The following is a 13917-nucleotide window of genomic DNA, read 5'->3' on the forward strand; positions in this document are numbered from 1 at the left end:
ATTATATATCAGCTAAAAGTGAAGACACTCTAGTTGAAGGTTCTGCTTGCATGGTACCCTTGCCTGAGGGTCCTCCAAGGAGCCCAGGGTTCTGCAGAAATAGGTTTTAAAAACCCATTTCACCCACTCCCCACCCTCCACCTCTGGCAACCACCCATCTGTTCTCTGTATCTCTGAGTTTGGGTTTTTTATACTTATGTATTTTGGATATTAACCGCTTATCAGATATATGATTTGTAAACATTTTCTCCCATTTAGTAGGTTATTTTTTCATTTTGTTGATTGTTTCTTCTGCTGCGCAAATACTTTTCAGTTTAATGTAGTCCCACTTACTGATTTTTGCTTTGATTGCCTTTGCTTTTGCTGTCAAATCCAAAAAAATTCATGCCAAGACCAACGTCAAGGAGCCTACAGCCTATGATTTCTTCTAGGAGTTTAATGGTTTCAGGTCTTATGTTCGAGACTTTCATCCATTTTGAGTTAATTTTTGTGTATGGTGTAAGATTGTGATCCAGTTTCATCCTTTTGCATGTGGCTGTCCAGTTTTCCCAGCACCTCCTTTGTTGTACATTAAGTGACCATATACGTGTGGGTTTATTTCTGGGCTCTGTATTCTGTTCCATTCATCTATGTATCTAATAAATTATTTTTAAATTCAATTCAGCAATGACATTTATGAAACAATTAGAAATTTGACCTTGACTGGATATTATGGAGATGTTGTTACATTTCTTAGTTGTGATAGTGGTGTTATGGTTTTGTTTGGGGGAAGGAAAGAATCCTTACCTTTCAGAGATTCCTACTGAAATATTTATGGATTAAATGATATGATATGTGGAATTTGCTTCAAAATAACTCTGGGAGGGGCAAGTGGATAGGAATGTAGATGAAATAACATTAGTCATGAGTTAATAATTATTGAGGATGGATGTTAAGTATGCGGTGTGGTATTCTTTCTATTTTTATATATGTTTGAAAATGTCCATTCACATTCCAAAAGTCAACGATAAGTGTTAATATCCTATTATGTTCAAGACAGGGTACCCTGTGTTGCAGGAGATCGATGTCTCACAAGTGCAAGGGGCCTTGTCTGCTTGTTCTCTGCAGTAAGCCCAGTGTCTAGGACACAGTCTGCACATAGTAGATGCTCAGTACAAACACACGCTGAAGCCCAGCCCGCACTCTGCGCCCCGAACGGCTGCTCTGTTTTCTGTTCCCAGGCCTGGTAACATGCTCCATGAGCCCACCTCAGACCTAGTGCTATGGAGTTGAAGGAAGGCGGAGTCCTGTTCATTTAGGAGTCAGCAAGGTGCTTCCCTGGAGTTCATGGAAATTGACATCGAGTTGCCCGAGACAAGTTGCATCCATTGCATCCAAAACAACATTTCTAAGCAAAGCAAAATTGCTCCTTTAATTTAACATAAATTATTTCTTTCAGGAGCCTGTTAATGTAGTTGCTAACAGTGACAGGAAAACCTCAAAAGGCTGTAGGGGGTCCTAGGATCTTCTTAGAACATAACCTAGCCCATCTGCTCTCTCTGAGCCTGTTTTGTTCAGAATCCAGCATAATATTATGCCCAGAAGTATGCTTTGATCAGTGCTTTCTCATGAGGAAGAAGAGTAGATGGTATCATAAGAAAGAGGAAAAGCAGAATTGGGAAATTATCAAAGGAAATGTCAGGAATGCAGGGTGATGGATTGGTCCCATGCGTATGTTTGAGTGATTAGTTAACTCAGAGGCAGAGAAAAATCATGATTTTAAATGTTTGCAGGCAGGTGTTAGTATAGCTGCCTCCGAACGAGAAGAAAAAAGGATTAAAAAAAAAAAAAAAAACAAAACGCTAGTCACATCTTGACTAGAAGAAGGCTCTTTTGAGAACTCGTCAATGTTACTTTACAAACACCATTCAAATCTACCAAATGGGCCAGATGGCTGCTCAAATACCGCATGCTGCCAGCTGCCCATTGCTACAGATGAAGTCTTTTCTGCTGACGTTTGTGTAACCCACAAGCACGTTATAGAGTGTTGATTCCTTTGATGCTGTTTAACATTTATGTGTCATCATAATTATAAACCATAAATATACATGACACCATGCAATAAATAAAATTGCCCAGCTTTTCATTCTGAAAGGGGAGGGGCTGTCCTTGTTACCTGAGAAGAGAGGCTGTCTCACGCTCCTTTTCCATTCTTCATAAATGTCGCTCCTGTCTTGTTGGGTGCCCTACCTACGTGCGTTATGCTCACCACGCCTTATCCCTTCAAAACAGCACAGACTCCCGAGGCTAATAGGGATCGCTGAGTCCCTGAGTCCAGGTTTTAAAGCAGGCCTGGACCAAAAGTTAGGGGGGAGACAATTCAGGGGAATCCAAATAGTTCTAAATGAAGCCAAACTATTCGATTTGACAACAAATGGAAAGTTCTTTGGAGGTCACATAACGGGCAGGTGTACAGTGTAAAAGGAAGTTGGTAAATGGCGATGAATCAGCTTCTTTCAAAACAGACATTTTCTAGAGATGCATTTCTTTTTGCTTTGAAAGACGGCTGATTCAGTGCTATTCACCTGTTAAGAAGGCGGCACTTTTATTTGTATCTGCATCTGCAAAAACCAAATGTCTTTTCCCTCCTCAAAAACCTGAGCATGTGTTTGAGAGCCTGAGAAGCTGGGCAAGAGGTGGAGGGGAGGGTAAAAGCCCACACCGTTTGGTTAATCAGTCACAAGTACATGGCGGAACGGGCTGTGCTAGAGCCCCCTACCCAACAGGGGCTCTTTCAGTCTCATCCGGGAAGACCTCTTTAGAACACAGCATTTTTATTTTAGACCACAGAGCCCAGACAGCACGCTCCGTGGCTCTATAAATACAAGACTCAGATGCTTCCTGACACCCAGCGTTTCTGCTTTTTAACATGTAAATACATGAATGCTCAAAGTGAGTAAATATCTGTACACTGAGTTTACAATCTTGTCTTTCAGAAATATCGACAGTACATGGCAGGACTTCTGGCTCCTCCTTATGGTGTTATGGAAACAGGCTCTAACAATGACAGTAAGTGAAAAATATGAACATTTTGTATATAAAAATCTGTTGTGCGGTATGTGTTTTCATGTGACAAAAAAATAACGTCCTACACCAGCTTGACGGAGTAAGTCTCCAGACTCTTTTGTGGATAAACAGACCCACCAGCCCACACTTGAGTTATTTTTAAAAATTGTTCCTATAGTATAATTTTGTGGTCTTAGCTGATAGAGGGAGGTATGTTCTGGCACTAGTTGGAACTCCAGCATGCTTTCCCAAAATACCCTCATTTTAAAGTGTTGTTTCTGGGCTCTTTTAAAAATGGGGTTCATGAACTGTGTTTGTCATAGACACCTGAGAGCCACACCTCTTGCTTATTTTGATGCTACTGATCAAGGAGAGAAGCAGCGGGATTCATTCTTTATTCTTCTTAAATCGTGGCCTCTTCAAATTCCAGGCCTTTTGTAAGAGACCTGGAATCAGCCAGATCAGTCTCTGGCTGATCATAAAAGAAAGGAAGTTTTTCTCTGTGATGCTCTTTTCTAACGGGTGCCCACTAGACTCGAAGAAATCCTGTGTCCTGAGTCTGTTTATCTGTTCATGCATGTCAGAAGCATCTTTTTAGCGCTCGATACCATCCCGGGGAGTTGCTCATTGAGGCTCTGGGTCCCCTTACTTGGCTCTTGTCTGTATATGTGTGACAAGGCTGCGAGCCCTGGGGTTTCTGAAGCTGTAGCACTTCAACACTGACACACTGATGGATCGAGTAGTACTTCCACTCCAAGCATCTTCAGAGCCAGAGTCACCCTTCCCATCCTCTTCCTACCTCCTTGAATTCCCACTTTCATTGTCACGCTCAGACTTGTCACTCTCTACAGGTGACCCTCCTTCCCGCTTGACCAGGATCTTAAGTGAGCTTCTGTCCCCTCTGTTTCCCAGTTTCTGGGCAGCATGTGCCCTCTCTTTCTCTGTTTTTCTTCTGTCCTTGGAGAGGTGGGTGTTGGAGGGCAGATCTTTCTTTCCTTTCATTTCTTCCCCTGTTCTTGATTTTTCTCTCCTGGCTGATCTAGGGATGACCAGTAACTGAGCTGGAAACCCCAGCTGTGCTGTCTCCTAGCTGTGTGACTTCTGGCAAGCCACTTAGTGTCTCTGTGCCTCGGTTTCCTCATAGGATTGTTGTGAGGATTAAATGAAGCAAAATGTGTCAAATGTTTAGAAGCAAATGTGCCGGGCATATAATAAGCACCCAAATGATGTGAGCTATTATTTCCTCACCACCAGTTACTCTTTAACCCCTCAAAGTCTTCCTTCTGCCATGTACTTCTTGACTCAAGCCATCTGAATTCTCCAGTGACCAACCAATAGCCAGACTCAGTCATTACTGTTACACATTCTCTATGACTGGGTAAGATTTTCCATGTTTGGACTCCATTCTCCCTTGGGTCCCAGCCTCCACTGCATTATCCTGGTTTTCTTGTATCTCTCTGGCCACTTGTATTCTTTCATAGGTATTCTTCCCCTCAGCTGGAAGTTTACACAGCCTTGGCTGTTTTTCTCTTTTTTCCTCTATACTGACCCCTCCACCGTTGCATCCTTTCTTGCAACTGATACAAATCTGTTTGAGTCTTACAAAGGGCAGCCTAACTTTCCAAATAACTGCTGATCTGATTCTCTTTCCACCCAGATGTCTTACTGGTCTCATGCACTCAAAATATCAGTTAACGGAATACATCGTGATTCCCACAAGCCATCCTTCCTCCTGAAAGTGTATTTCCAGTCATAATTCCACTGTCCTCCCATACCGGGTACTAAACCTCCACTGTTTTGGGGTCCTCTTTTCTCTCACCTCCACCCACAAAAGTTAATCGCTTGTCCGTCCCTTGTTCCTTCCTGTGTAGTGTTCATATTCTTTCCTTTCTCTCCCCTCTGCAGCCCCCTGGCTGAGGGCCTCATCACCCTTGACCTGAGAGCAAAGATGGCTCAACTGGCTTTGAACCTTCATTATTTCACCCTGGGTTTACCCTACACCTGACTTACACAGAACTTTTTAAATTTACTTTTTATTATGAAAAATTTCAAGCATACAGAATGACACAGTTAATACCTGTATTGTCATCACTTTAATTAATATTAAACTTTAATACTTAAATAAGATTATTAATAATTTGATAGGTATTTTCATATTATTATTTTGCCATATTTCCTTCTTCTAATCATATATATACATTTCGCCCCAAATACCTCAGCAGGCATTTTTGAAAATACAGACTTTTCCATGCAAAAACCACACCATTATCATACCTAATTACTGGTATGATTTTCCTTAATGATATCCAGCACTCAATCCAAGTCCGAATTTCCCCAGCTGAATGTCTTTGTAGTTAATCGTTCAAACTGGGCTTCAGTCAAGGACCATGCCATTGCCTCTGGTTTTTATGTCTTAAGTGTCTTTGAATTTTGAAAAGTCCCTTCCCTCCTTTTTCTTGATCATACCACTCTGTTGCTCAGAACCTTTAATGATGGTCCATTGCCAGTCATAGAAGGTGAAATTCCAAGACTGCTAATGCCTTAGCCCAACTTTCAAGTCCCTGCATGGCCTGAGAGCACCTTTTCAGTATTATTTCTCTACAAATACCCTAATTTCTATCCACCCTGATATGATGATTTGTACAACTGTGTGTTTATCTTATTAAACCTCCTAGAAAGTAAGCTTCTGTTACAACCCTGTATCTCCTCATTAGTCAACTCTAGTCCTTTCAAATGGTCGTTGGATGGATGGATAAATGGATGGATGAACTCAAGACGAATTTCAGAGTGCTGACATTGGGCCACCCTTACTCTTTCTGGCAGATCTGAGAAGTGATGGCAAACACGTTCATTAATACTCTGCTTGAGAGGACAACACTTTCTGTCCCCTTGTTTCCTGCCTGAGCTTTTATGTCCCGATACTATCCCAGTTTGGGGGGTCAAAGTTTAATTAGGGTATGTTTCCTAATAATCTTTTCTTACCCCTCCTGCTTACTGCTGCCTATTAGGATGGGCACTCGGTGCTTTTAATGCCAATATTTTAAGTCCTGTATGGCCCCTTATTAAACACATAAAGTCCTGCTTACTCAGAATTTGGATGTCCTATATTTTTGCATTGCAAACCCCCTCACACCGCCCCAGTAGTTCTAAGCTAGGTGCAAGCCACACATAAAAACCACCTGGACTTCTGTCTCTTCAGCATAAGGCCGCTTGTTCCCACTGTACTGGGGCCAGTAAGCTCTGCTCTGGCTGGTGACCTTCCAGTATGGCCACCCTTATCATGGCAGAGTAGCAGACCCAAAGGAAGTGCAAAGGACCAGTGCCTGCCTGGACCAAGTGCTAATGAAATGTGTGTAAATGAGTGAATGGACGAACGATTAACTTATTTGCTAAGAAAATTGAGACACCCCTGGAAAGAGCCATTGCCTGCTTAGACCTGACTTGGAAGCAGCAGCAGTTTGCTTTGCCCAAAATAAAAGTTGTGTGCTAGTAGTCTTTATGTGCGACTTGCCCCCAGGTTCAAATCCCTGGAGCGGTGTGAGGTGGTTTGCCTTGGAAAAATACAATATGTGCAACTTAAGAGTTGATGTGTTTGTCTAAAATTCTGAGTGTTCTGGTGCCCGAGACAGAGTAATTGCTCTGAGACAGTTGCTCACATGGTGTAAGATAGGCAGGGATGGATTTTTACCTCTAGGAGAGTAAAGCGTATGGTAGAAAAGCAAAATAAGTATGAGATTTTATTGTCTGGCACACAGCCCTGCTCCTGATTCACTGATTTATTTATGTTACAGATTTTGGTAGGTGCTGCTATTTTTCTAAGCAGCATTATGTAAGTTTTTATGGAAAGACAAATTGAAAACACCAAAATTTTACTTGGTTTGATTCAGCAAGGGATTTCATTTCCATTTTGCAAGTTGATCTTACAGCTCATGCTCTTTCTCTCTCTCTTTTCTCTTCTAGGGATTCCTGACAAGGAGAACGTGAGTAGCTACTCTGTCTCTGCCTAATTTCTAAAAACTGTCATAAGGTAAAAAATAATTGTGGTAATGCTACCATCAAAGAGAGCTCTTTATCCACATTCAACAGAGCAGTAAATATTTTTCTAATCTTACTCCGGCATCTTTGGTGAGTCACTTTGAAATACGAAGGGGAGAAGGTTGATTGCTCTGACGTGGTCATCACATGTCCTTGATGTTAACTAGTCCGAAGAAAGGTTATTCTAGGGACAAACAGTATAATTGATAAGTGTTTTCTTTTTCCCATGATGCATACATGGCAGTAGAGCAAACCACTAGTTTAACAGCACATAGAAAATTAGCTGTTTTTCCTTAGTAGGAATACAAAATATGAGATTTCAGGCCAGTTGATTTTATAATTGTATCCAAGTGCATTAGAGTCAATATTTCTCTTTGGAAGTCGAAAATAATGAATTGTTCTAATTGGTCAGGGCAAACAGGTAAGAGAGTAGGTGCTTTAGGATAAACCTTTCACCAAGAACCAGTGCCAAGTACTCCTTCTAAGGCTGGTAGTGGTGTAGTGGCATTGTCTTTGCATGCAAATAATAATGATATTAACTGGAATCTAAATTTAGACAACAACATGGAAGGGTTAATATGGAAGTGTGTAGGGATTAATCTGAAGTGGTGCTTGGTGGCTCTCCATTGTATCGACTTGTCATTGTGTTCCTCAATTGCTGTACCCAAGTGACAGTGTTACAGAACTGTCTCCCTTTTCTGTCCTTTCCCTGCTTTTGGTCCGGTGTCTGTGGTAATTTCAGACTATTTCTGTATTCCTTTTCAGAGGTCTGACTCTAGCTTTCTTTAGGTCTTCCTGTTTTCATAATGTTGGTTTTAAAGGGCTGGTTGGGAATTCTGGTCCACTGCTACACCACTACAAATTTGGGTTCAAGACCTAGCAATGTCACTTCAAATGTCACACCAAGTCCTCGTTGACTTGGTTCAGCAGAGGACTTCAGTTCCTCGTTGCGGGACTTTGCGCAAGCCACTTGGCTTCTCTAAACATCCTTGCCTCTTTTTAAACTGTGGGTGTTGGTTGTGACTACCTTAAGAGGCCATCGTGAATACTGAGTGAGATAATCTGTGGAAAGCATAGAGAGTCATACAATAGAGCTCAGTAAAGGTGAGGACTGTTGCAATAATTATTATTTTATCAAGTCTCGTATCACTTTCTAGCTGTCTTTTCTCCTCTGAAAAATGCCCTACCCCTTATAAAGTAACCGTCCTTTTACATTTTATGGCTCTCCTTAACCTTGAAGGACATTTGGTCTGGTCCAAAAGCATCTATAGAGACATTTGGTCCATGCCAAAAGGTCCTTGATATTTGTCCTGTCCAAAACCATTTGTCATGGACCAAATATGCTTATGAACTTTTTGGATACAACCAAATTTCAGGGACCTTTTGATGTGGACCAAATGTCCAATGGACGTTTTGGACATGATCAAATGTCTACTAACCCTCCTTAAAATGTCTTTGTTCAGTGAACCTTTGTAATGGTATTTTGCTATTTAAAAAATGTATCTTTGTATGTTGAGTAAAGCTGTAGATGATCAGGTTCATGGAGAGTCTAAAACAATAGGCTTTAGATGCTAAAGTAACCGATCTTGGCACCATTTTGGGCACGGATGTCCCAAAGCACGCTGTAACAAATAATACTTGGATCATTAGCCAAATAAAGATGATAAAAGGGCCTGGTGCTTCCTCATCAAGGGACTGTCAGTGGTGTGGAGAGCACACACAGAATGGCCAGGCCCCAGGAGGTCTCAAATGTTCTAAGCTTCAAAAGGATGCTCTGTCTCTCTTAGGCACCCGGTGACCTTTAGGTTGGACCTCCCCACAGTGGAACGACGGATACAACGTTCTAAGCAGAAAGCCTACCAGCTGTCATGTAGCTCACTTCATGACAAAAGAGGCATTTGAAGTTTGCAGAAAGTCAGATACAATGAATTTAACAGTGTCTTGCCCTCAGAGATTTAGGGGGCTGGCCAGCCTGTCTCCCCAATAACTACTCACAGTATATACTTATTTGTATTTGTTTGGGTCATTCTATGTCAAACTCACTAGCAAGAGGAAGCATACTTTTTCTCTATCAGCAAGTAGAGTGGATACAACGTCACCACATGCTATTAGGAAAGCTCTCCGATGCCATCATTCAAAATAAAGCGAATGAGATGAAAGACATTCATGAGTAGAGTTGAAGCTCTAGAAAGATAAAAAGAAACCTAAGAGCCTTAAAGTGGTGTTAATGTTAATTGAATTTTTTCCTTTATAAGAGACAAGTTGGGGGCTTCCCTGGTGGTGCAGTGGTTAAGAATCTGCCTGCCAATGCAGGGGACGCAGGTTCGAACCCTGGTTTGGGAAGATCCCACATGCCACGGAGCAGCTAAGCATGTGTGCCACAATTACTGAGCCTGCGCTCTAGAGCCCGTGAGCCACAACTGCTGAGCCCGCGTGTCACAACTACTGAAGCCCGCACGCCTAGAGCCCATGCTCCACAACAAGAGGAGCTACTGCAATGAGAAGCCTGCGCACCGCAACAAAGAGTAGCACCCGCTCGCCGCAACTAGAGAAAGCCTGTGTGCAGCAAGACCCAACCCAGCCAAAAATAAATAAGTAAAATAAATAAATATATTTTTAAAAAACAAAAGCAAAAACAAGCAATACAGAAATGTCTTACTTTAAAAAAAAAAGAGACAAGTTGTGTTAGGATGATTTCTTTTATCCTTTACCTTCTTTAACTACGTGCTGGGCAATGTTATATTCCCTTTATGTTTCTCTGAATAGCAATGATATGCCTGTGGACTAAAACAAAAGCACTTAGACTGTTGTCTCAGTGTCCAAACAGATTCTTTGTGGAAAGAATAAATTCTTTTTTCTAGCTCTACTCCTGATTTTGTTAATCACCATGTTTAACTTTTAATCAAATATGCAAACATCAGTAAACGGTGTTTTTAGCTGCCTGGCCAGCTATATTTTATTTCCAGACCGAGCCTTACCTTTCATAGAAAGAACTTTCTTTTCATAAATTGCACTTCCATAGAAACAAATAGGTTGGCAGTTAACTTGCTGGATTATTTTGTCTACTACTTATTATAATTCATAGGGACATCATTCAACTTTAGATGACACAGGATACTGGAACCTGTAAAATAATTGATAAAAGTGTTAGAAAAATTAACATTGAACCAATAAAGCAAGAAGACCGTTTTGTCAGGGTTGCAATTGTTTGGGCTTGTTGGTTTTATAGATTCTTCTCTTTGATCTGTTTAAATTTTTTTTTTTTTCTGTCTCCTATAAGTGGCATACCTGACTGACCATGTTTAACACAGAACATAACAATCGCAATGAAAAGAATGCTTTCTACTTGAATGTTACGGTTGCCCTTTGACGGAATGAGCTTGTCTATAATATTTTGCTGCGTAGATAGACTTTGTTGCTTATCATGCTCCATTCTTTTGAGAGGCAACTGCTAAGGAGTTTTGTAGTTTTAGAAGTTTATACGTTTCTTCCTCAGTATGGAAGGAGCCAGAAAATAGACTCAGGAAGATATCAAAATAATCCCATTCTCTGATTTACAAACATCTTGTTTCCAAAAGGGTCATTTGAGGTCTTCATTTTTTAGGCAGTGATAACGTTGACAGTGTGATTAGTAAGCTTCTTGTGAAATACGCAAGGATACGGTCCCAATATAAAGCACTATCAACTCAGAGCCCAGAGGTTTCCCAAGCACTGGAAGAATTGATGCTAGCAGCTAATAACAAGCAAGCCTGGGGGTTTTGTAAAGCTATTTGGTTGGTCTCCTTTTAAGAAGATTACTTAAATCTTCCCAAACTTTTAAAAAAATCATGGGTTATTTATATGAAGAATAATTTTGGGGAATTATTAGAAAGACATAAGGTTTTAAATGGCAAATGGTAAGGACATAGTTTACATGCTTTGTGAAAATTCTCATTAAGGAGAGAGCAATAATAAGCAAGTAATTACTAGGCTCAATAGGTTAGCACTTTTAGGAATTTTTAGGGACTATAATAACATTTATCTCTATTGTTGCTCTTTTTCAAGGTTAAAGAAAACAGATTAGAATATTTTCCACCAATTAAATGATGACGTCTTATTTTACCATTGTAGATTGGCTATGATTCTGGGTCAGATGAAGAAAAAGGAAATTGTGTATCCTTATAGAAACTTAAAATATTAAAAAAGAAAAACTTAGAAAACCCCATAAAACTCTGTAAAACCTTTCAACTCCAGCTTTCAAAGTGAATTCAAACCAACAGTTTATGGTGGAACACAGTTTTTAAAATCCTACTTTAAAACATGACTGGTAGGTGTCCAGAGCTGATTGGGACATCCTGGCCAGAGTTCACAGCTCTACCCCAGCAGCCATTTCCCTCTGGTCTAGGGTGAGAATGTTTTAACCAGCGCTGTCACCACACTGAAGCAACACACGTGACTGGCTGAGGGTACGAAGCTCTACACAGGAGAGCAAACCAACCAAACGCTGAAGGCAGAAAATCCTGAGCTGCTCGTTTTCATTTGAAGGACAAGTTGCTTATCACCCAAGAGAAGATTAGATTTAGCAGTGTTGCTGGCCCGAAATTACGCGTTTGTAGTGTGTAAATACTCATTCCTTAGCTGGCCTATTAGAACGTGTAGCTCAGCAAGCCAAGACTTACTTTGCCCCACCTCCCGGGAAAAAACAGCCTGTTAATGTCGAAGGTGCCAAGGACAACTTCAGCTCTTGGTCTCTGAAGAAATGTTTGTTTTTGTGTTTGTGAATTATGCATTTATGGGGCAAGAGGCCCTTGCTGAATTTCTTTCTGCTTTTTATTCCATCTCTTCCTCTCCTCATATAAGAGCTGGCCTGTGCCATCTCTCTCTAGCTTCTGCAGTGGCATACTGATTGAATATTTTTTTCTCTCTTTTTAAAATTTTATTGGAGCATAGTTGATTTACAATGCTGTGTTAGTTTCAGGTGTACAGCAAAGTGACTCAGTTACAAATATACATATATTCATTCTTGTTCAGATTCTTATATCGGTTATCACTGAATATTGAGTAGAGTTCCCTGTGCTATACAGTAGGTCCTTGTTGGTTGTCTATCTTATATATAGTAGTGTGTGTACGTTCATCCCAAGCTCCTGATTTATCCCTCCCCGCCACGTTCCCCCTTTGGTAACCTTAAGTTTCTTTTTTATATCTGTAAGTCTGTTTCTGTTTCTGATTGAATTTTTAAGATGACGTGTACTTGACCTTCATCTACACAGTAAATAGTAAGTGCAGGGAACTCTCTGAACAGCTGATCTTCTGTTGTCAATTACGCCATGTGTTTGTTGCCTCTGAATGTTCTTCGGCAGTGTTCACAGGACCTGCAAGCTGTGAGTTTGCTTGATGAAAGGGCACCTATCGGGGTGTATTGATTGGGGTGGTGGTTCGCTAATATATTTTAGAGTTATTTTTATAATATTACAAATTATATTTGGTGACTGATTCAGTGTTCTAATGTCGGTGTCTCTACATTTTTAGGAGGAGAGCCTTTGAGTACTGCTGCCATGCTGATCTAGGGCTGCCACTGAGTTACACCATATAACCTTGCTTTGAATATGTTCTCAGTCTTTTCTGTAGTCAGAATTTGACTTGGGCGAGCTATCACAGAGAACCTGGGTAGTGTTTAATGGTTAAAAATAATGATCATAAAAGAAATGGTATTCCCCAGTCTCTCTAGCCAGCAGCCTCTCTCTGCTCTCACTTTAACAAATGGCACGGCCTTGAGGTGAGGCTGTTTAATATTGGCATTCCTGCTGAGAATTAGTTCCACTCTCAGCAGGGCCAAGAACATAATGCCATGGTGACAGTAAGACACTACACTGCTGATTCCAGAGTTATGGGCGAGGACATTGCTGTCTTCAGAGATATTTTGTTCTGTGCTGCAGGCAATTATGTTCATCACCAGTAACTTGGCGCCGCTAGCATGTTATCTTGATTGACTGTGAGAATAAAATATATAGTATCGTTTATGTTTGATGTATTTGAATGTTTATTGTCCTTGTTTTGACAGATGGAAACCAAATTATTTGCAAAATACATCTTAGGTTTAGGAGAGAAAATTGTAGTGTTCTCAGATTGGATAAATTAATCTAGTGATTACATGTCATTTAGGATTTGGATTCTTTTCTAATAATTTGGTGTCAGAGTGCCCTGAGTCCATAGATATTAAACTATTCTATAGTTGTTCTCTTTACCTTTAGGTAAAATTACATTATAGATAGACGCACATATACACACCCATATGTACATATATATGGACACATGCAGATGTATATGTAAATTTATATTTAACCATTTTCATTCTTTAGAATTTCCAGAAAAGAAAATCGTAACACCAACTTTTTCGTAATATGATCAGGCTCTGTTCAGAATTCTTATTGCCAGTTTTTATAAATGTTTAAGTTCTCTCCAGCTTTGTTTTATTGTCTATTTTCCTTCAGTCAAAGAATGATTCAGAAGTACCCACAGAATGTGCTGTCTAGTTGCTTGAAAACCTTTAATCGAATGCATATGTACTGATGGATCCCAGGCCCCACGTGGAGCCATGAAAATAAAGTGTAGCACCTTCAGGGAGTCGCAGCGGGGGATGGAAGCAGACGTGTGAACACACGCCAGCACACCGCAGCGCTGCGGCACGTGCGGTCGGGAGGCCGTGGCGTGACCGCGTGGCCTTAGAGGCTCTGCGGGCTTAAGTCCAGCTCTGCCGCTTACTAACCATGTGAAGGTGGACAAGTTAGTTAACCTTTTACTCCTCTGTTTCCCCACCTACAGGGTAAGAGTAACAGTGGTGTGGGAGTAGTGGCGTAG

The 13917-nt window shown here is 40.8% G+C and overlaps 1 protein-coding gene and 1 long non-coding RNA gene across 7 annotated transcripts in view; both read left to right on the top strand.

Annotated features, from left to right (window-relative positions):
• The window catches only part of RAPGEF4 (Rap guanine nucleotide exchange factor 4), a 310972-nt gene that overhangs the window by 167857 nt on the left and 129198 nt on the right, over positions 1-13917 (top strand). For all 6 annotated transcript variants that reach the window (XM_082465339.1, XM_082465337.1, XM_082465338.1 and 3 more), the window contains 2 exons: positions 2976-3048; positions 7006-7025. In XM_082465339.1, coding sequence (XP_082321465.1) covers positions 2991-3048; positions 7006-7025 — 78 coding nt within the window. In that variant the 5' untranslated portion in view covers positions 2976-2990. The remainder of the gene's footprint in view (positions 1-2975; positions 3049-7005; positions 7026-13917) is intronic.
• Positions 7032-13326, top strand: LOC309662615. The gene is made up of 2 exons (XR_014264819.1): positions 7032-11232; positions 11719-13326. It is a non-coding gene; the product is annotated as an uncharacterized lncRNA (long non-coding RNA).

The sequence above is a fragment of the Balaenoptera physalus genome (assembly GCF_965194825.1).
Source record: "Balaenoptera physalus genome assembly, chromosome: 6".
NCBI lineage: Eukaryota > Metazoa > Chordata > Mammalia > Artiodactyla > Balaenopteridae > Balaenoptera > Balaenoptera physalus.